This window comes from Camelus dromedarius, chromosome 31, assembly GCF_036321535.1.
Source record: "Camelus dromedarius isolate mCamDro1 chromosome 31, mCamDro1.pat, whole genome shotgun sequence".
Taxonomy (NCBI): domain Eukaryota; kingdom Metazoa; phylum Chordata; class Mammalia; order Artiodactyla; family Camelidae; genus Camelus; species Camelus dromedarius.
Genome location: NC_087466.1, coordinates 18,280,792 through 18,301,901, shown reverse-complemented (window position 1 = coordinate 18,301,901; position 21,110 = coordinate 18,280,792). Strand labels below are relative to the sequence as shown.

General features: G+C 50.0%; 3 protein-coding genes across 13 annotated transcripts in view; 2 read left to right on the top strand and 1 right to left on the bottom strand.

Moving 5' to 3' along the window:
• Window positions 1-9,223, top strand: part of CAMKK2 (calcium/calmodulin dependent protein kinase kinase 2) — a 52,359-nt gene extending 43,136 nt beyond the window's left edge. For 4 of the 6 annotated variants that reach the window (XM_064481243.1, XM_064481241.1, XM_064481242.1 and 1 more), the window contains one exon: window positions 479-3,669. In XM_064481243.1, the coding sequence (XP_064337313.1) occupies window positions 479-551 (73 nt within the window). In that variant the 3' untranslated portion in view covers window positions 552-3,669. Of the gene's footprint in view, window positions 1-478; window positions 3,670-4,233 lie in introns of those variants that run through there. The other 2 variants (XR_010378596.1, XR_010378595.1) reach the window with 2 other exon arrangements.
• P2RX4 (purinergic receptor P2X 4) lies at window positions 5,449-20,539 on the bottom strand. Of its 2 annotated transcripts, XM_031442670.2 has the most exons (12): window positions 20,334-20,476; window positions 16,724-16,871; window positions 13,988-14,059; window positions 13,799-13,871; window positions 13,249-13,345; window positions 10,104-10,184; window positions 9,859-10,000; window positions 9,622-9,758; window positions 7,160-7,253; window positions 6,971-7,036; window positions 6,562-6,657; window positions 5,449-6,050 (listed from the first exon to the last, which is right to left on the bottom strand). In XM_031442670.2, the coding sequence occupies exons 1-12, from the start codon at window positions 20,465-20,467 to the stop codon at window positions 6,024-6,026; spliced, it is 1,167 nt and encodes a 388-aa protein (XP_031298530.1). In that variant the 5' UTR covers window positions 20,468-20,476; the 3' UTR covers window positions 5,449-6,023. The 2 variants fall into 2 exon arrangements, with proteins under 2 accessions (XP_031298530.1, XP_064337314.1); XM_064481244.1 differs by lacking the exons at window positions 5,449-6,050; window positions 6,562-6,657; window positions 6,971-7,036; window positions 7,160-7,253 and adding an exon at window positions 7,707-7,845 and having other exon boundaries at window positions 20,334-20,539.
• The window catches only part of IFT81 (intraflagellar transport 81), a 158,261-nt gene continuing 157,657 nt past the window's right edge, over window positions 20,507-21,110 (top strand). For all 5 annotated transcript variants that reach the window (XM_031442660.2, XM_031442656.2, XM_031442662.2 and 2 more), the window contains exon 1: window positions 20,507-20,599. The gene's annotated coding sequence lies outside the window, so the exon portion shown is untranslated. The remainder of the gene's footprint in view (window positions 20,600-21,110) is intronic.

The window sequence follows — 21,110 nt, the reverse complement described above, 5'->3', positions numbered from 1 at the left end:
GTGTGTGCTGGGGAAGTTCTGTTGACAGCCATTTCTGAAGGCTGGCTATGTGCCAGGCCAAGTCAGGGTGTCCTGCTCGCTGCCCCCAAGAAGTTCACCTGGGGACTGAAGACAGATGTTACAGTTACAGCTGTGCAAGAGCTTATGGCCTAAGGGGAGGGGTGGGGAGGGGAAGTACCTAAAACCCTCGCTGAACAGGCCCCAGTGTGGGGCCGCACAGCTTACCATATGTGCCCTGATTTTAGGTGTTAGGACCATAGGTTCGTATCTATTTTTATAGCTCCTTGCTATGTTTGGCACCTGATGCTGGTTTTCCATTTACAGAGGGGTACAGAGTCTCCTTTGAAACTTTTACATAAGCAAGAAAAAGGGGGGAGAGAATCCAAAAGAAGTTAAGGAAATGACGTTGCAGATGCCGGTTCAGGGCTGGGCCAGCATTACCCTGGGTCTTAACTTTGGTTTTCTGTTTGGTGAGCAGGAAGCAAGGCAGCCAGGACAGCCTCCGGGGCCCCGACCCGGCCCCCGTGGGGGAGGAGGAAGTGCTCTTGTGAAAGGCGGCCCTCGCGTGGAGAGTTGGGGGGCCTTGGGCCCCAGCTCCCGCTCCCGCACACATCTTCTGCGGCCGGACGAGGTGATGGAGTAGCTGCCCGCACCTGACCGCGACCTCGCATGCACGGCGTCTCACTTCTGCAGGCTGCACGCCGCGAGCCCTGCGTTTCCATAGCAGCATGTCTTACGGAAACCGAGCACGTGTGTAGAGCCTTGACCGTCATCTCTGGTTGTTTTTTCTTTTCATTTGTTTGATTTCTTTGTCGTTTTAAAGGGGACAAAAAAAAAAAAAAAAAAAAAAGACTCGACTCCATGACATCAACCTCGGCCGCTGGCTGGCTGAATGGGCAGGTGTGAGGAGTTGCAGACCCAAAGCCACGTGCATTTGGGAACAACTGCTTTTTAAAACGTTTTTATGCCAAAAACCCTTCCTTGTGAACTCAGAATCATGTCGGGTGTACCAACTGAATGTGTGTGGGGTTTGAAAATCGGGAAGAGGTGGCAGAAAACTCTGGTGGTGTGGTCTGAGACCACACTCGCTGCATTTGAAAGAGAGAGGAAGAGAGGGTGTGACTTCGTGCAAAACCCCAAACCTCAAAACCCAAACTGTGGCACCTTCCAGAACTGTGGACTCCAGGAGTCAGGATAGGGCTAGCCCTCAGTAGCTGCAGAGAGCTTCCATGCAAACTTATTTGTGAGGAGGACTTTAAATTTTCTTAACGAGTAGAGTTGTAGTCAGGAAAACAGAAAGGGCTTGACGTTTGTTTAATAGCTTCTTTGCAGAGGGGATTTTCCAGCCGCAGAAGGGCATTTGGTGGTTGTGGTGGGACAGGTTTGCCCTAAAGGACTGAACAAGTTTGTGTCTTTATGACGGCCACTCAATGCTGAAGTTTTTCTTAAATAGTTGACGGAGCTCTGGTAAATCTCTTGTTAAATTACAAAAACTTCAGGGTGAAATCCTACACTTCCATGTACATTACATGGCTTAAGAGTTAACAACCACAAAGAAATACTTTGAATTCTCTAACTAGTCTGAACTCCAGGGCAGTTCCTTTAGAGCTGCCAAGATACAGCCCACGGCTTCAGGTATGTGATCGGAGTTAGAGCCAATGAACTCTGTGCCTGTATATTAGCAGCTCAGCTTATCACCTGTGTATTCTAGAAACTGCTAAGGTTTTGTTTTCTTCTTAAATACTAGCTGATTGTTATAGTCAGTGAAACACTTATCCAGTTTCTGGATGGCCAGTTAGGAGATACTTTCATTTAACCAAGGTAAAAATGACCACCCTTACCAGCAAAGCTCTGTTAGAATCTGCACAATAACTCTGGGGCACCCTTTTAGAGATTGTTGAAACATAGAGTAGTCCTTGGGGTCCAAGGGGACCGGGACTTGGCACCGGAAGTTCCCTTTGGTAGCCGAAAGTCCAGAAGAAAAGGTTTACCTTTTTGACTTCCAACTAACATTGAGAGGTGTGGTTGCAGTTTAAATGCAACTTCTTCCAGAGCCGCACGTGGGTGAGTGTGAAGTTCAAGAGGGAGGAAACCCGGAAGGACTTTGCCTTGGGGGCTGTGCTTTGTGGAATCTGACTTGGGGGAAACAGTGTCAGTAATTGGGCTCAGAAGGACGTGCCTTCCTGTAGTTTCTGTCTGATCAGCCTTGGCATGAGGACTTTTTGCAGAGAGACAGAGACAGGCCACGTGCCGCCTGCCCCGCGCATTCACAGAGCCCGGGCATTCTTGGCTTCCATCCATCTTCGTAAGCTCTTGAGTGTCATTTAGCCAGGCTTTTCTTGCTATCTTTTAAGCAGTACCGAATTAGGGAGTGCTGGTTTCCAAGAGCAAAGAACACCCATCTGGTGGAGGGTCCTCTGGCCTGCTTGCTTGCTTTCTGTGACCTGGTACTTCCTCCTGCCTCCTGTGCTTGTTTACCTTTTTGGGCTCTACCCCTTCTGGGAGCAAGTGGGGTCTGGTTAGTTTGCAATAAGCACCTTGCCATGGTTCAAGTCACCCAGCCCTTAGTCTCAGTGCCCCCTTGTCTGTGTGGACTCCGGCCTGGCCGAGGGGCCCGCCCGGGGAGGGCAGGCAGCAGGCAGAGCCTCTGCAGAAGCCCTCCTGCGTTTACACAGCCGCATGGGGGCAGTGCCGTGTCTCCCAGCACGAAACTCTCCGTCTGAGATTTCATATGGGAATGCCAGTGATCAGGCAGCACCCAGCTGTTTAGGTGGGTGGGCTGGGGGAGGCCCGTGTTCATTACTTTTTTTTTTCCACCAAGAAACACCAAAGAAGGCTGTGGAAAGGAATCGCCCCACCGTGAGAAGTATAAACAGAGAGAGCATGTAACATAAAGCATCAGAGCTACTTGGAGCCCAGACTCTTGGGGTTTGTCTCCATCCTTAGAGCACGAACGTTGACTTTTCAAAAGCCAGCTTGGTCAGGAAAGAGCAGGAGCTATTATGAGCAGCTTTTCCAGGTGAGCAGAAAGGATGCCCATCCATTTTTCTTCCACTCCTGGCTCATCTGTGGGACCAATCTGGTGGAAGACGCTGTGGCCTTGAGGAAGCACACGTTCTCCACCCATCTTTCTCCCGCCCTGTTCCACTTCCCCGTCTGTTCTGCAGCCTGGCCAGGGCCCCCATAAAGCCTCATCTAGCCCCTTGTCGGCACCTGGGGCCGGAGAGGCCGTCTCCACACTGGTCTGGCCTTTCCCGTGAGGCAAATAACAGTGCATTTAGACACCTAGGCTCGACCTGTCACTCTCAGCCATCTTCCAAAGGGGAGCCTCACATTGCCAGGGGAGAACCAGGACTTCCACTCGCTTCCAAGGTGCTAGGGAAGGTTTCCGGGTTGTCGGTTCCCATTTTCTCTCCAGCTTTACGGGCCGAGTTTCGTGGGACTGCTGACTTTTCTATTCTGTGATTGATTTCATGCCCGATGCTTCTGTTTTATTCCTGATCCTTTCTACTATGCATTTTCCTTTTATCAGGTGTACAAAGTTAAATACTGTGTATTTATCACTAAAAAGTACATGAACTTAAGAGAAAAATAAGCCTTTGGTGTTTTTCCACAAATGTTTAAGCTTCTCTGTAAACTTGAAATAAACAGACAGCAGAATGGTGCAAAGCCTGGGCCTCTTTGGAATGTTTTTGTTGGTCTGGTTTAATTAAGTCAGTGCTCTCTAGGTCATCTGTCCTTAAGTCTGTTTTCCTTCCTTAGGCTGACAGTGAGATCAAATGCCCAAGTCAGGGCTGATGGACTCAGCAAATCCCTAGTTTAAGCATGTCCTAGTACCTCACTCCTCAGTGTGGTCCTCGGACCTGCAGTGTCCATATCACCTGGGAGTGGGTGAAATACAGATTCCCAGGCTCCATTTAAACATGGTCCCCAGGTGACTCACCTGTATGCTGAAGTTTGCAAAGCACTGCTCTGGCAGGCAGGTCATTGCCAGATAGATTCTTCTGGTGGAGCCCAAGTGGGTGCGCAGCTACGGGAGGAGTTTTAATCACACATTTGACTTCATCCCTTGGGCAGGCATGCTGTGTGACACCTCACCCCATTTTATGGATCATCGTCTGTAGACTGGGGCTCAGAAAGGGCTCTGAATTTGTCAGCAAACTCAGTGTTCTGCAGAGCCCTGCAGGCTGCCGGTTCTCATGGCGTCTGATTTAGAACTGCTGTTTTCTCCAGACTGCAGGCCGAGGGGCCCCTGAGTTCCAAATGTGAATCCAGCCCACAGCATTGTTTTCCTGGCTTTGAACTTCAGCTGTCTCCTATCAAGGGGCAGCAAATGAAGTCTGAAAGATTCCTGTTCCATCACTGCAAAATGCAACACTGAAATACTGGCCTTCAGCATCAAGAGCAGGTGTTCCTATTCAAAGGCCCCACTGAGAATCTGATGAAGGCAAGAAGAAGTCCATACCGGTGCATCACTTTGCAGAGTTTTAGGGGTTTCAGAGCCTCCTGGAAGCTCATCTATGGATGCAGGGTAGAAGGGTCCCTGCTTAAAAGGCAGCGCCAAGGAGTGCCAACCAGGCGGCGGTGTAGCTGAACGCAGGATGACTCTGGTAAGTAAAACAGCAACCCACCCCCACCCCGCATCCCACCTGGCCTTAGCGCTCCACCTTAGAGAAAGGGAGGCCCAAAGAAGTCCCCCTCACTCCAGTAAACATTACTTCTTCACCTGCAAGATAAGAAGTCATCCCTAAAAATTCCAGCTCCACGTGCCCTGTGTGTTCAAGCAAGCATTTTTTCAAAAAGGTAGCATGAATCCGAGCTTTTCCCAAGGGATTCAGAAAACCCATTTTTTCCCCCTAAAAGCAAGAAAAGCCAAGGTTGGTCACTTATCCCGCAGAAGCAGAGCACCTCTAAAATAAACGTTCCCTTCCGTAGTTGGAAATGAATTGATGACAAGGAGGAGGGGCGTCGTTCTTTAGGGAGATCCTGAGCGCCTGACGCAGAATGAAGTGGGTGTGAAGACTATGCCTGAAATAGCTTCATCAGCATTTCAAACGGGGGCAAGGTAGGCGTAGGTGGTGTGACTTCTGGCTGGAGACCTCTGGAAAGCAGATGGGGAGGAGGGAGGAAAAGCCACTTGCATACCACCTAAAATTGTGTTCCCTACAGTGCAGAGCCACACTTTTATGTAAAAATGGAAGTGCAGGTAACACAAGTAGTCAGCACAGAAAAAAAATCTCGCTAAAAAACTCCGTAAGAACACAAGCTACTGAAGATCAAAATTCCTAGGCCATTAAGAGACAGTGAAAGTAGGGGAAAAAAATGCCTAAGCTCCATCAGCAGACTGTTTCAGCACAGTGAGCTGGGATAGCAAATGGATCTACTGGTGGAAGCAAACGGGAAGGAAGGAAAGTTCTCGCTCACGCTGTGAAAACACACAGACGGAGATTAAGAAAATCATTTGCTTTAATGTTTGGTCCTCCTTCGTCTCAGTGTTGCTCTTCTCAAAGGGGAAACAGGAGCTCCGCATCATGATGGCGGGTTGAGGTCTCCGGTCAGGGGAAGAGGAAGGGCAGCCCCGGCGAGCGGAGGGGCCCCGAGCACACGCAGGCGTCCTGCTTTTCCTTCTAAAGTGCTTGAACAGAGCTGCTGGGCCTCGGAAGACTGGGCCTGTCTCGCAGTGGGCTGCAGATGGGAGCTCCTAAGGAGAGCCAGCCCTGGAGAAGGCTCCAGCCCTGCAGGGACAGCAGCATCCCTGCCCTTGGGCCAGAGCTTGCCCCAAGGACCCCAGACTGAAGGAGCAGCAGAGGTGACCCCACCATGGACGGAAGGTGACCCACTGTGCAGAGTGGTTTACTCGGCAGACCCCGCACACAAAACACGGGAGCATCGGGCATCCCTGCAGTACTTGTGGAGACTGAAAGTTCAGATCTGGAACTTTCTCTGGGGTGACATGGCAGCCTTTTCTTCCTCCTCGCTGTGCTCTGATGACAGCCATGGCGAGTCCAGGTGCTGGGTGGTCATCACGGGTGCGTCTCACTGCCAAGACTCTGCAAAGAACAACATGCACCTTATTGATATGCTTATGGATAAATGTACACCCAGCACGTGCTGCCCACAGGCAGTCCTGGACCATTTGGCACAGGTGAGAACCAGACTCTTTTCCCGAGGACATCTGGACAGCCCTTCATTATTGAGCAGACTTGAGTCGGTCCTGGCACAGGGGTCTCAGCCTGGTACCCAACCCCTCTTGCTCTGCAAGGCGAATTTAAGTAGAGTGTGGACATAGATGTTGTCATGGTATCCATTATCATAACTAACCTAAGACACCACTCATTCAAATGAAGCTAGATGTTAAAGAGTGCGTCCATTTGAAGAAAAGTACGAAGTTAATACCAGTACAGATGGTCTAGAGATGAAGCAGATGGCAAGAGAGGCATGGGACCGCCTGGGCCGATGGCACACAGAAACGCATCGGGCGCTCTCAGCACTGGTACCAGGGGCAGGTGAGGTTTGGCGCTGGGATCCTCCTGCCTGCTGGGAGTTCAGGAGGTGGCCTACCTGCTCGTAATCTTCCACATATTTGTATTTCTTCTCCCGATAGTAGTATCTCTTCTTCATGCAGTAGAGGACTATGACATCACACAGCACTGTCGCCTGAATGCAGCACAGGGCGAGAAAGAACGAGCCAGGATGCTTGGGCCCCTCTTACTCCGTGCACGCCCTTCCTGCGGAGCCTGGGGTCTTTCAGGGAAAGGAAAGTCTCCTGTCTCTCGGGAGGAGGTTAGGCCTTAGGGGCGAGATCTTGGAGAAGTAAAGGTGGAGGCTGGTGGGGATGGGGAAGGGGAACAAGTCTGGGGTCAAGAGGAAGAACCAGGACACCAGGGGAGGGTGTCAACTCGCCGTGCTAACCACTCGCTGAGGAGGGCCCCAGCCCCGGGGGGTGGCCAGAGAGGTCTGAGTCACTCACCACCCCTAAGAGTGCCAAGCCGGAGCCGATGTTGATCATGGTTGGGATGATGTCAAATTTCCCGGCCTGCAAATGATGGGAGAAAAAGAAAAAGGAGTTGGGTGGGGGTAGGGAGAAAGTCCCTTCGCTCTGGCCAACACAGAGGAGGACCAGTGGGCTCTGAACGAGGGCAGCCAGCGGCCCCGCTACCTTTCCAAACACGATGATGTCGAAACGGATGCCGTAGGCTTTGATGAGTGTGCGGTGCTCGGTGCCGGTCGGGTCGTGGTAGTACTTGGCAAACCTGGGAAAGGAGGCCGGTTAGAGGGAAAAGGCACAGGGCGGCTGAGACGGTGGCCGACCTGCTTGCTGCAGAGGCCCGGGGCAAGGGGTGTCGGGGCGGAACTCCCGAGGCTCTGGTGGCGTTGGCATGATTCCCTCTGCCTGTTGAGCGGACCACACTCAGCACCTCAGGGCCTCTCCCGGCAAACGTGAGCCGCGCAGGAGGGCTGGCCCGCTGAGGAGGGGGGCGCCAGGGCCCACAGGGCAGAGGGTCGGGAATGCTGGCCAAGGGCCACGTGAAGAGATCCTCCCTCCACAGTCACTCTCACCTTCTGTGACTTCAAACTGGAACTTTTTGCTCTGAGAGGCCTTCCTGACATAGCCGAGCCCTCTGCTTCTCTCGAGGAGACGCTGGCCACTAACAGAACGTGACCAGCCAGCAACAATCTCCAGGGCTGCTTTGTGAGTGGGGGACCGAGCATCAGCAGAGGATTATTTTTTCTAAAGAGCCATCGATCCATCAGTCGGAGGAGTGGATAAACAAAATGTGGCATGTCCACACAATGGCCTTACAAAAAGATGAAGTAGTGATAAATGCTACAACACAAATGAACCTTGAAAAAAAAAAAACATGATGCTAAGTGAAAGAAGCCAGTCACAGAAGGCCACACGTTGTATAAGTCCATTCATATGAACGTCCGGAAGAGGCAAACCCCTGGAAGGCAGACTACTGATTACCAGGGGCTGAGGTAGATGGGGAGAGAGAGGTGACAGCTAGAAGGCCCAGGGTTTCTTTCTGAGGTGATGAAAACGTGCTAAAATTGACTATGGTAATAGTCGCACAACTCTGTGCATATACTAAAAACAACTGAATTCTAACACTTTGCACGGAGGAACTGTGTAGTATGTGAATTATAGCTCAATAAGCCACCTAAAAAGAATACGAGGGGGGATGGTGGCAGGACAGCCACTGAGACCGATACCATTTGCTGCCTGTGTTACACAGGGCAGCCACGAGGAGCCTAAGCTCTCGGCCTGTGATCTGTCTGGCCCACAACTTCCATGCCACAGTCCAGGCCTGCGAACCCGGGTGGGGCCCAATGCTGGCAGAGGTTGGAGGGATGGGTGTCCTCCTGAGGGTCCCATTGGCTTCTCTCCGTTCTGGGGTCCCAATCCAAACCTGAGGTTTTCCACGGTGGTTCCTACGAGAACTGTGTAACTGCAGAGATGGAGCAATGCAAATGTGACTCCCTTCCTAGGGAAAAATGCAAGTATCTGCCCTGCTATCATGAGACCAGATGGTTCAACAGGACAGCAGATCCTGCATGCACTTGATTCTACCACTAGAGGGAGACAAGTGCGGCCCAAGAGCACCGCGGACCTGCTCAGGTGGTCCCTCCTGGGGCTTGTGTCTGAGAGTGGCTGCAAGTGTGGAAGATACCACAAAGGGCACATGAAAATATATGTGGCAACAGAGTTTACTGCCTCAAGAAAGTGGCAAATATGACCCTGGTCCCATGGCCCTCTTATCAGCCTACTAGCCGTACTGGTTTGAATATTGTCCCCCAAATTCATGTCTGCCCAGAACCTGTGAACATGACCTTACTTGGAAATAGGATCTTTGCAGATGTAATTAGTTAAGATGAAGCCGTGCTGGATTAGGGTGGACCCCGAATTTGAGATGCCTGGTATCCATAAGAGAGAGGACACAGACACAGACACGGAAGAGAAGGCCATGTGACGACAGAGCCAGAGACTGGGGGCGTGCACCTCCAAGCCAAGGACCACCAAGGATCGTCGGGAGCCACCAGAAGCTGGAAGAGGCAAGGAAGGAGCCTGGCTGGCTGGCACATTCATTTTGGGCTTCTAGCCTCCAGAACTAAGAGAATAGATTCTTGCCATTTCAAGCCACCCAGTTTGTGGCCACGTGTTACGGCAGCTCTAGGGGACGAACACCCAGAGCCTCCAGCAGGAAGGTACCAGCAAAGGCTTTTCCTGAGGCTAAAACCTGCGACCCCTGCACCCTGGAGATTCAGCAGCCAATCTGTGGGTCAGGCCCAAGAGTCCCCTGGACTGGAAGACCACAAGCTCATCCACTCCTCAAAACGAGTGAGCAGAGGCCTTGGCTGGGGCTGGCCCCAGTTCAGCAGACAGCCTCTCTCGGGTGCTGCGCAAATGGTTTTCTGAGGCAGGAGGAGGCAAGGAGGGCTTTCACAGGCCAGGGGGCCCTGAGCCCTGCTGGGACCACTCTCCCTGGAGCACGCCTTTCCCCCGCCCTAGGGGTGCTGCCTGAGTGCTGGTCTCTGGTGGGCGCGGAGGCCCCCACTGGGGAGTGATCCAGCTACCGTCACCTCTAACACGTGAGAAACAGGGCCCCAGCTCACGGCCACCTGAAATTGTAGCCTGGGGACACGTTGTGGTCCACGTCCCGGGTGTCCAGGCGGCGGAAGGAGTACTTGGGCAGGCAGAGGGAGGCGGCTCTGTCCAGGTTGCAGTCCCATTTGATCTGGATGCCCATGATGCCCCCCTGTGGATTGTGAGCAAAGACGGAGCAAGCTTTCCTCAGAGCCCGTTCTGGAAGCAGATGTGTCAGAGACCGGGTCAGAGAAGGCAGGCCCGGCACCTACCTCGACGGCCATGTCCTGGAAGCTGTGCCCTGCGTCCTCCACTATTTTGCCAAGTCGGAATATGGGGCAGAAGGGATCTGTTGCAGCATCATAAATGCATGATTTGAGGTGGGCAGTGGTGATGTTGGGAAGAATATTCCTCCTACAGTCGGGAGGAAGCAGAACATAGGAGCAAGGAAACCTCACAGAAGAGCCGGATGTTCCTCCAAGATACTGGCGAACTCACCCGGCTGGCCAGCACTTACTTGCTGAAGTTAAATTTGGGGTACCAGATGTTGTTCTTGACCAAAAGAGTGAAGTTTTCTGCAGCCTTTAAAAAAGCAGGTCTGAAAAAAATTGTAACACGTTGTTAATAAAAGTACAAACATACGCACACTTATAACATACCTAGGTAATGTTTTTTAAAAGCACAAACACGTGTGTCTGACAATGTCGTTTTGTCAAGAAAAAAGTGAAACATTTCCAGCATTTTGTGCATGCACACTAGGTCAAGAGAGGAGACTGTAAACGGAAGCTTCTGGTTTCTTCCTGTCAGGGAAGGGCAGGGCCTCTTCCCCGAGGCGGCAAGAATTTAAAAACCTGAGGAACAGCTAACATCATGAGGGCTGGTGCCTGGTGACCTCACTAGAACTCATTCTCCAGCAGCTGCTGGGTTTCAGGCCTTACCTCCCTCAGGTGTTCCCAGGACTGCTCAGCAGATCCAGCTTTACAAGCGAAAGCGAAGGTCAATTCACCTACAGGCTGGGTCCTGACCGCTTAGAAGTACAGGAAGAGTGCGTGTCTGCTGGTGCACCACCTGCTCGCGGGAGCGTCACGGCAGCGCCTCCTGACAGTGTGGCTGAAGCTGTCCCCAGGGGCACCCCACCGTGTTGGTGGGTTTCTATGGGAGACGCTGGCCCCGGAGGCTGACCTCTGTTGGGGGGGGGCCTCCCCTGATCCGGGTGGAATCTTCGAGGTCAGGAACAACACCAGCAGTCCTTCCCACCCACCCTGAGAGAGGAGCAAGGCCAGTGCAAAGGCCACACAACCAGGACAGCTGAGCCTCTCGCCACAGCTGACAAGGAAAGGCCTTGACGAGGCATTTCTCTTGGGGCTTCAAGTTTCCTCGTCCCTGTGTCAGGAGCATGGATTATATCAGGGTTTCCTGTCATTCCCTACACCACGGCCTTCCCCCACTTCCGTGTACCTCACACGCAATACCCGTCATTAAGATTAACCTATCTTTAAGAAAAATTGAGGTGAAATTCAAAGAACATAGAACTAACCATTTTAAAGTGTTCAACACATTCGCAGTGTTGTACAACATCGCCACTGTCTGGTTCCAGAACATTTTTGTCGTCCCCTAAGGAAACTGCTTACCCATTAAGCAGTTACTGTCCGTTCTCCCCTCTGCTCAGCCCTGGGGAACCATCAATCTACTTTCTGTCTCTACGGATTTGTCTATACTGGATATTTCATGTGGATGGACTCAGATAGTATGTGACTTTTCTGTGTCTGGCTTCTTTCACTCAGCATCATGTCTTCAGGGATCATCTACGTGGCAGCACGTGCCAGAGCACATTCCTTTTTATGGCTGAATAACATTCCATTGTACGTGTTCACCACCATCTGTTGATGGACATTTGGGTTATTTTCCACCTTCAGGATCAACTCACTTTTTTATTGACATTCATTATGAAATAAAACTTTCCATCAGGACCATAAAAATATTGTTTGCCACAAGTCAGGGGTCTTCATTCTAATAAGTATAACAAAGTCAGAACAATGTTACTACAAGTTGTGGTTAATACCTTTGTCTGCCCCAGGTGCAGAACCTGGGGCTTCCTCTTGGTGAGAAATGGAATCAGCAAGGGACAGAAAGGTACTGAAGATAATCCAAGCCAGGATTTCCTCCTTGATATCAGCTAGGGGCTGAATAAGAGTGGAAATGGGAATGGCTTTCTCCGTGGGACTCAATGTTATTTCATGTATTTTGTGTGCACTTAAAACTCATCCTGCACTGGATTAGATCTAGAACCATGCTGTCCGGTGAAAATACACTGCGAGACACAAACCTTACTGTAATTTAAAGTTTCCAAGTTGCCACATTAAAAAGTAAAAAGAAACAAGTGCAGGTAACTTTTCTATAATAACCCAATATACTTAAAATATTACTCCAACAAGTAAACAACATAGAATGTTATTAATGAGATACTGCATTTAAAAAAAAAAATAATAAGTCTTCAGAATCTGGAGTGTAGTTTACTCTGAAAGCTCATTTTGGATCCAGCAAACACATTTCAAGTGCTCGGGAGCCGCATGTGGCCACTGGCTCCTGTATTGAGATTCTCTCCAGCTCTAAAATGTTAGGATTCCTTGTCGCCAAGTATTTCATTCCCTGGCCTGAGCTGCTGCCCTCAGCAATCTCTACATCAGTGGTTCTCAGCCTTGCCTTCTGTTACAATACACCCACGATGAGGTTCACGCGGTTACCCGCTCCCTTGGGCTTATCTAGGCCTGAGTCTGAACTCTGAGCAGGAAAGGCCTGGGTGGCAAGCAATTCTAAGAGCATTAGCTTGAACTCCACCCACTCACAGCACAGCAGATCGTACCCAGGAAGAATGTTACTCCAGGCCACCCTCGAACCTACTCTAGTTTATAAAACACACTTTAAGAGACATTAATAATTCTCCTGCCCAGCATCTGTTCCCCCTTTTTCTGGTAACAGAATTGCACATTTCCGCTAGAAGCCACACCTCCCCCACTCCCGGCCTGTGTCATTTGGGTGGGTGGTCTGACTCCACCCCTAGCTGGAAAGGCATGTGACCCAGGACCACAAGCAAAATCCGTCCCCAGCCGCAGTGATGGGCTGGAAGGGCTGACAGAGATGGTGAAGCTGTGAAGATGGACAGGACTAGAATCTCTATGGGCAGCTAGCTGGGCAGGGAGACCTGGGACTACACGCTGGGTCCTGCAGATGGAACCAACACGGAGAGGGAAGCAGAGCCAACAGATGGAGGCTCCGACGCTGTCCTTTGAGCCCCAGATCTAGCCATGCTTGGATCTCTGTGGTTAGTTGAACAATAAACTGCCCACCGCATGTGTGCCTGCGTGCGTGCGTGCGTGTGTGTACACACCTGTTTAAGGCACTGAGAACTGTTTCCTGTCAGTTACTTGCAAGTGACAGAGTCCTAACATAGGTATGTCATCTGCACTCTTATCATGAGTGATAAACACTGTGGCCCTCTCGCCCCTGATGGTTGCTGCCTTGTGGCTGAAAACCACCACCCTAGAGAAGCCTGACTACACAGAGTCACCAAGAGCACAAAGCCATGACACTCAGGCTTCACTCCCCGGCCGCCTCCCTCAGGTCTGAGACCAGGTCACTTCCGTCCCTTGGGCAGGACTCACTTTGGCACTTGTGCGTCGTCCTCCACCGGGCACCAGGCTGCCACCTCACATGTCTTCACCGTCTCATTGAACAGCACGCACCTTCCTGTTGCGACTCCTAGAGGGGTGAGGGAGACCCAGGTGTACGGGGGTCTCCTACTTTCTACCTCTGTGAGGCAGATTGGAAGCTCGCCTCCTATGCAAAATTCTATGCAATCAATCTCAAGCTATTCCAATTCTGGGGTTTAGACAGCGTCCAGAAAATCGAATTGGAGGAAGAGAGTTGCCTGAGTCCCAGCCACATCTCTGCTTTCCCAGTGACAGGGCTCGGGTGACACGCAGCCACAGTACAGGGCAGGATCTGGGCGCAGATGACAGACGTGACTGTTGAGTGGGTCTTGGGACCCATTCTGGACACGAGGCTCACCCAGGGTCACTCACTGGGGAGTGTGGGGGATTTCTTCATCCTGGAGATTTCTCTATGAGAGGAGCCCACAGGCAGGCAATCTGGTCGGGGACCGCCCTCCCCAGGCTAAGCATCTACTGAAGGGTCAGGGCCAGGGGCTCGTACCGCTACTTTGGGTGCCTGCAGAGCCAGCGGCACAGTCGGCATCTGATTTACACACAGTTTTCTTATCTGGAATCTGGAAAAAGACGAACCAGTGAAAACAGGTTTCACGTGGCCTGGACCCACCCACTTCAGGATAGGCTTGGAGAGGGGGCAGTGAGGCCCAAGGCTCTTCATGGAGAAGCTGCCTACCTCAGGACAGAGGCCCTGGGTCTGGTTCACCGTGAAGATCATGTTGGTCATGATGAAGAGGGAGTTCTCCTCCTGCAGAGCAGGCAGAGGGGAAAGAGCACAGCGTGTTACCTTCAGAGGAGCCAGGCAGAGCCACGAGGAGAGTCGGATGTTCCTTCATGAGACGGTGCCTTTCACTTCTCCCAAATGCCAGGCAGAAAGCTATTAAAAACACTAATCTTATGGTCTCCTGTACTCGCCTATGAGAGTTTACAACCTAACTGAAAACAGGGACTCAAACAAATACTTGCATACATGTGTTCACAGAGCATCATTTATAATAGCCCAAAGGTGGAAACAACCCAGTGTCTATGGACAGATGAGTGGATAAACAAATTCTGGTCTGTGCCTGTAATGGACTATGGCTCAGCCATAAAAAGGAGTGAAGCACTGACACGTGCTACAATGTGGATGAGCCTCAGAAACAGGATGCTGGGTCAAAGAAGCCGGACATAAAAGGCCACAGAGTGAACAATTCCATTGATGTGAAATGTCCAGAATAGACAAATCCAGAAAGTAGATTAGTGGTTTCATGGGGGTGAGGGGAAAGGCGGAAAAGGGAGTGACTGCTTAATGACTGGGGGGTTTCCTTTTAGACTGATGAAAATGTTCTGGAATTAAACTGGGGTGATGGTTACATAACCTGGTGAATGTACTAAATGTCACCGAATTTTTCATTTTGAACTTGTTACCATTATGATACATGAATTTCTGACATGTTGAGGGAAAAGAGCCAATAAGTGCTCAGAATACCCTCTGCCAACCATATTACCCTGAGGCTCAAAAACACGAGGCCTCCAAGGTCTCAAATTTGGCTGGTTTTCTTTCCTAAGAGGAACTAAAATAAATACATAAAACATTTTAGAGAAGACCCAGTCAGGGTTAGCAATTGATACTTTTCCCTTTGAGAAGGGACTATTCCCAAGTATGAAGGTGCTAAATGGTTGATTTAAAGTTTCGGGAGAGCAGTTTGCTTGGGGGTGAGACTGAAGAATTGCTGATAATGACCTCCCAGTATGAGGGATAAAAGACAAGGACCCCTGCAAATTCTAGTTGGACCTCCCCCTCCCTGGAGACTGGCATTCTAAAATGAAATGCTCTCAGTGTTTCAGGATCCTGACAAGAGCAGAGTCAGCGCTGGGAGCCATTAGGGAGACTCTGGGACCAAGAGGTCTGTAAGCATCTCCACCCCTCGGCCTGACAAGGCGGTGGAAGTTCTGGGAATAGTCGGCCTCTTTCTTTTCTTCCTTTCTTTCTTTTTTTAATGGAGGTACTGGGGATTGAACCCGATACCTTGTGCATGCTAAGCACACACTCTACCACTGAGCTATTGCCCTTCCCCCTAGCTGGCATCTTACAGAGAAAGGACTAGACCAAAGCATGTTGGGAGAGGAGGAAATGGCCACAAAAGGAGGCATGAGGATGCGGCAGGAGGTCCGGGTCTGACTCCTGGGTCCCCGCCATGCTCCCAGGTGTTCTGTGTATAGACACACTGCTTGCCTTGTATTTACATCTCTCCTGACTTAGACCTGAACTGGTCAGTGTGGTTTATTTTTAGTTTCCTATTTCTTATTGATTTTAAGTTTAGGGAAATTTCAGCCTGGAGATGAGCCAAGTAGGTGTGGTACAAACAGATGTCTGGGCTCCATCTCTGCAGGAGCAGCAGGCCACCGTGAAAGCTCACGAAGAGAGCCCTGTGGTACTCACACAGCCCCCAGCTCCAGTCCGACAAGGAAGGCAGAGTTACTATGTGTTCCTTTCCACTGAGGGGCTGAAGCGGGGGGCCGTACCCTTCCCTGGGTCTAGTGAACAGTCTGAGTGTGATATTCCCAGAGCTTGCTGGGACGAGGCCGAGGCTTCCTGGGAAGCAGAGGTCCTTCTGTTGAGACGGGGCATGCCAACAGGACCAGCTACCTCCAGCAAACTATGAGTCCCCTGTTCCATTTGACCTTTATGGGTCATCAGCTCTGGCTTCTCTCTGGGCACCCCAAGAGGTCCTTCCCTTGAGGAGGCAAGGGGAATATGAACACACTTGAAGAAAAAGGAGTTTCTGAAGTCCTTGCTCTGAGCCAAGAGTTGGCAGCTTATCTGCATTTGGCCACCTCAGTCACCCTAGCACAGGAGCAATTTGGTTAAAGAGAGTCAATATTTAACTTGGAGCTTTCTGGATTAGCAGACAGGAGACTAAGATGATGCATCAAACAATTTCTTCCCTCCCCTTTGTTCCTGATGGAATCCTATTTGGGCCTGTCTGTTTCCTTCTTATTTGGCTTCGGGTCTCTAATCGCTGATAAAAGTTTTAACACTGTGAAAAAAGATTTACCTTGTGGTTTTACAATAAAGGAAATACAAAATGTGGAAAGGTGACCGTTCCACCTGAATTTCCCCCAAGATTTAAAACATTTGCTTTTTCACCTTTCAGGGGCTGAGACAGAAGGAGTTTTCCATATGGAAAGCTTCTTATTTTTAAGCCAGCAATGTTTTAGGGCTGAAGAAACATAGCCAACTAATATTACCTGTTAGACCCTAAGCCATAATGAGATCTGTCTGCACTGCTTTCTTGGACTAAAACAATCAGTCTGGGCATTGGTGATGTTAGAACTCTGGAAATGCCAGTCACTAGACAAGGATGCAAAATTGAAGGGAAAGCAGCTAACTAGTGGCTTGAGCGTTAGACAGTCACACTGGGAGGTTTACCTGAGGTGGAATCACGTAATCAGCCACATCCCAGATCCGGAATCCAAGTTTAGAGGTGTTGGTTACAGTCACACCCTTGGCTTTGGTGGTTACTGAACTGACCACAGAGTCCGTTTCCTGGTAGCCTTTTTCCCACACAAACACCCACCTACAAAATCAAACAGGCCTCTTATATTGTCATTAGGTTAATTCTGCTTCTTGTCCTTCTGACTTGCTGCATGATGTTCTTTGGCTGGGGGTGGCAGAACTTTGCCCTAAACGTCTCAGTCTTTGCTCTTCACTTCCCATTCTGATGGTCTGCTGACCGAAACCAAAGTTTGGGATTTCCATTTTCTTCCTTTTGGGTCTGTGGCTTCCTATCTTTTCCTTTGAGCACCATATGGTAACCCAAGATAATAGGTCATTAGGATTCCATGAGTTTGAATTAATGCTAGGTACAGCTTAACAAACAACCCAACCCAAAAATGGGCAGAAGACCTAAACAAGCAATTCTCCAATGAAGACATACAAATGCCCAATAGGCACATGAAAAAATGCTCCATATCGCTAATTATCAGAGAAATGCAAATCAAAACTACAATGAGGTTATCACCTCACACCAGTCAGAATGGCCATCATTCAAAAGTCCACAAACAATAATGCTGGAGAGGCTATTGGAGAAAAGGGAACCCTCCTACACTGTTGGTGGGAATGCAGTTTGGTGCAGCCATTATGGAAAACAGCATGGAGAGTCCTCAAAAAACTAAAAATAGACTTACCATATGATCCAGCAATCCCACTCCTGGGCATATATCTGGAGGGAACTCTAATTTGAAAAGATACATGCACCCCAATGTTCATAGCAGCACTATTTACAATAGCCAAGACATGGAAGCACCCTAAATATCCACTGACAGATGACTAGATAGAGAAGCTGTGATATATTTATACAATGAAATACTACTCAGCCATAAAAAACAATAAAATAATGCCATTGGCAGCAACGTGGATGGATCTGGAGATCATTCTAAGTGAAGTAAGTGAGAAAGAGAAAGAAAAATACCATATGATATCACTCATATGTGGAATCTAAACAAAGAAAAAAGAAGACACCAATGAACTTATCTACAAAGCAGAAACAGACTCACAGACAGAGTAAACAAACTTATGGTTACCAAGGGGGTAAAGGGGGTGGGAAGGGATAAATTGGGAGTTCCAAGATTCCTGCGGATACCAAAATCCAAGGATGCTCAAGTACCTTACATAAAACAGTGTAGTATTTGTATATAACCTATGCACATCCTCTCTTATATTTTAAATCATCTCTGGATTACTTGTAATACCTAATTCAACAAAAAAAGCTATGTAAATAGTTGTCAGTAAGCAGAAAATTCAAACTTTACTTTCTGGAATTTTCTTGAAAAAATATTTTCAATCCATGGTTGACTGACTCTGTGGATACAGAGCCCGAAGATATGGAGAGCCGACTGGACAGTGAGTTGCTGAGTCAGAGACACATAGTTTCACACCAATCATGTGAATAACTTACCTCATCATGGGACTGATAACAGAATTAGGTAACTAAGAAATGAGTGTTCAGTCTCTTTTCTGAGGAAGGATAACAGGTCACTATGAGCAAAAGAGACCAGAATTACACCGAGATGAACAGAGTCAGGAAGTGAAGAGACAAGTTTTTGGTTTTTTTTTAAGTCCTTAATTCAGATCCTGAGTCAGATTTGATCACAGCAAGGTAGATAAAAGCAAAGCATTTAACTGCTTAAAAAATCCTCACAATCAAGACAGAGGACATTCCACAGGAATCCTAGGAAGCTGCACAGCCCAACAGAAACATAACATGAGCCACACATTTCAACATTTCTAGTGGCCACGTTAAAAAGTAAAAAGAAGCAGGTAAAATTAATTTTAGTGATATATTTTATGTAAGTCAATATATCCAATATATTTTAACATGTTATCTATGTAATATGTATTAACGTGATATTTAAGTTTTTTTGGTACTATGTTCTCAACATCTGGTGTGCATTTTACAGTGACAGCACATCTCGATTTGGAGTAGGAACACTTCACGTGCTCAACAGCCACATGTGACTAGTGGCTACCATACTGTACAAGTGCAGATATACTTTCTGAATCTAGAACTTTACACATACCCTAAACTAGATGTCAAAGAACTTTACAGATACCCATGAACAGCAAAAGCCAAAAGGAAAAAGCTGCATGATAGCACCAGATTCCAAATGCTTCAGGTCCAACCCAGCAATGTGAATTTAACCAGCTCGAAGTGGGTCTCAAAATTTAAGGGTGCATCATAATCACTGGGGCGGGGGGCAAGGAGTTGGTGGTGATGGTACTTAATGCAACTTAATGAGTCCAAAGTAGGCCAGGTAGTTCTGATGTAGAGTCCATACCTGGAAAGGCATTTTATTGAATACCATCAGTACCTACTGCTGCTCCGCTGATAGATGGCAGAAGCCAAACCTGCCAGATCATGTGAATTCTCTTGGGCAGTGTTAACAGATTCTATGCCTAACCCCAGGGTCAGGGGTGGGGGTGGGGGTGGGGTCTGTTAAGTTTAAACAATCCCTCAAATGAGTCTTCAGGTCGGTTTAGGTAGGTTTGGGAAACACTAGGACACTGGTTCCTAAACTTTGCTGCACATCAGAATTACTTGGGGAGCTGGTCATACTCTAGAGCAGATGAATCAGAAGATCTGGGTAGGGTAGCAATCAATAAATATTTTAAAAAAGATTTCCAAATGGTTCTATGTGCAGTTTGGGGATCGCTGCATTAGGCCTTTTAAGAAAAGGAACATTGGAGCAGATAACGTCTGTCAGTTCAGCAGCTGTAGACACCGTAACACCACAGGTGGGTCTTGAAAGCAGGCCCATTTGGTAAATTAATTTCCACTTTTTTTTCAAGTTTTATTCCATTGTAATGGCTGCATCAATTAAAACTAAGCACTTGGTGAGGACTGATGGTGGCAGGGCATATAAAGAAGGCAGCATGGGAAATGATGAGGATAAGGCAGGCACCTTTACCAAAAACCCCAACCGTCCCACAAAACGAAGGAATTGAATTTTAAGTGATTTTTGAAACTGTGACCTATTATCTTGGGTTACCATATGGTGCTCAAAGGAAAAGGCAGGAAGCCACAGACCCAAAAGGAAGAAAATGTAAACCCCAAACTTTGGTTTCGGTCAGCAGACCATCAGAATGGGAAGTGAAGAGCAAAGACTGAGACGTTTAGGGCAAAGTTCTCCCACCCCCAGCCAAAGGACATCATGGAGCAAGTCAGAAGGACAAGAAGCAGAATTAGCGAGGATCAAGGTGTAGTCAGGCTTTGCTTTTAAGACTGAACATCACAGCAGCCTCTTGGCCCCGGGCCCGGCACAGAGCCTGTCCGCCTGGTGGCTAGGGTCCGGGGGAGGGATATGTCACCAGCCTCCGGTCGCTGTCCCCTGCACCCCACCTGGAGGGCGCTCGCGGCTCACCCGAGGATTTAGGCCGGGACGAGCAGGTGCATGGCCGGGACCCAGAGGGGGACTTCCCGGCCGTCGGTCACCCCCCGTCCCCAGGGCCCCACGGGGCCGGCGCCCGCGGCCGCGCTCACCCGATGACGTAGGCCAGGATGAGCAGCTGCACCGCCCGGTTCATGAGCCCCACTTTACGGCTGCGGATGAGCACGATGCGCGGCGTGTCGTACTCGAATAGGAAGGCGGCCAGCGCCGCGCAGCAGCCCGCCATGGCCCGCGCCTCCGCCGACGCCCCCGGCCGCCCTGCTCCGCGCTCTGGGCCCGGCCGCCAGACCCGCCGCCGCGTCCCTGCCCCGGAGCCCCGCCCAGGAGGCCGGGCCGGCCCGCGGCGCCACCGTTCGCGGTGAGGAGGGCCCGGAAGGAGGCGGCGCTGGCCCGCGGGGGAGGGGGCCGGGCGGAAGGCCGACCTGCCCTCGGTACGAGTGCTGCCTTAGGAGGGCCGGGGGACGAGCGGCCTTCTCAGAGGGTTTAGGGCCCGAGAAGAAGGGGTGACCTCCTCCTTGGGGTCGAGTGACAACCCCCCCCAACACCACCTCAGGAGAGGGGTAGAGGAATAATGACTGCCCGGAGAGGGCGTGGTGGAACGAGCCACCCCCTCAAAGGAGATGGGCTCTAAGGGGAAGGGTTGACCTCTCCTTCGGAAACGAATGACCCTATCAAGAGAGTCAGGAAGGACCAGTGACCTGAGGGGAGACAGAGCGCTCAAGGAGAGAGTGACCTCCCTCAGGAATGCGATAACCCCCTCAGAGGGGCGGGGAAGGGTAATGAGCGACCCCACTGGAGTGTCCAGGAGTGACCGTGGGTGGGTGCACGGGGCAGGCTAAGAGAAAGAGCAGTCCCTCGGCAAGTGCAAA

What these genes read in the sequence shown, in the direction of transcription:
- P2RX4 (XM_031442670.2), bottom strand. Translation starts at nt 20,467, where the DNA reads ATGGCGGGCTGCTGCGCGGCGCTGGCCGCCTTCCTATTCGAGTACGAC. An exon ending in GCTTGGCACTCTTAGGGGTG is followed by an intron (nt 6,658 to 6,970) that starts GTGAGTGACTCA and finishes TGCTGCATTCAG; the next exon opens with GCGACAGTGCTGTGTGATGT. An exon ending in ATGTGGAAGATTACGAGCAG is followed by an intron (nt 6,051 to 6,561) that starts GTAGGCCACCTC and finishes TGTTCTTTGCAG; the next exon opens with AGTCTTGGCAGTGAGACGCA.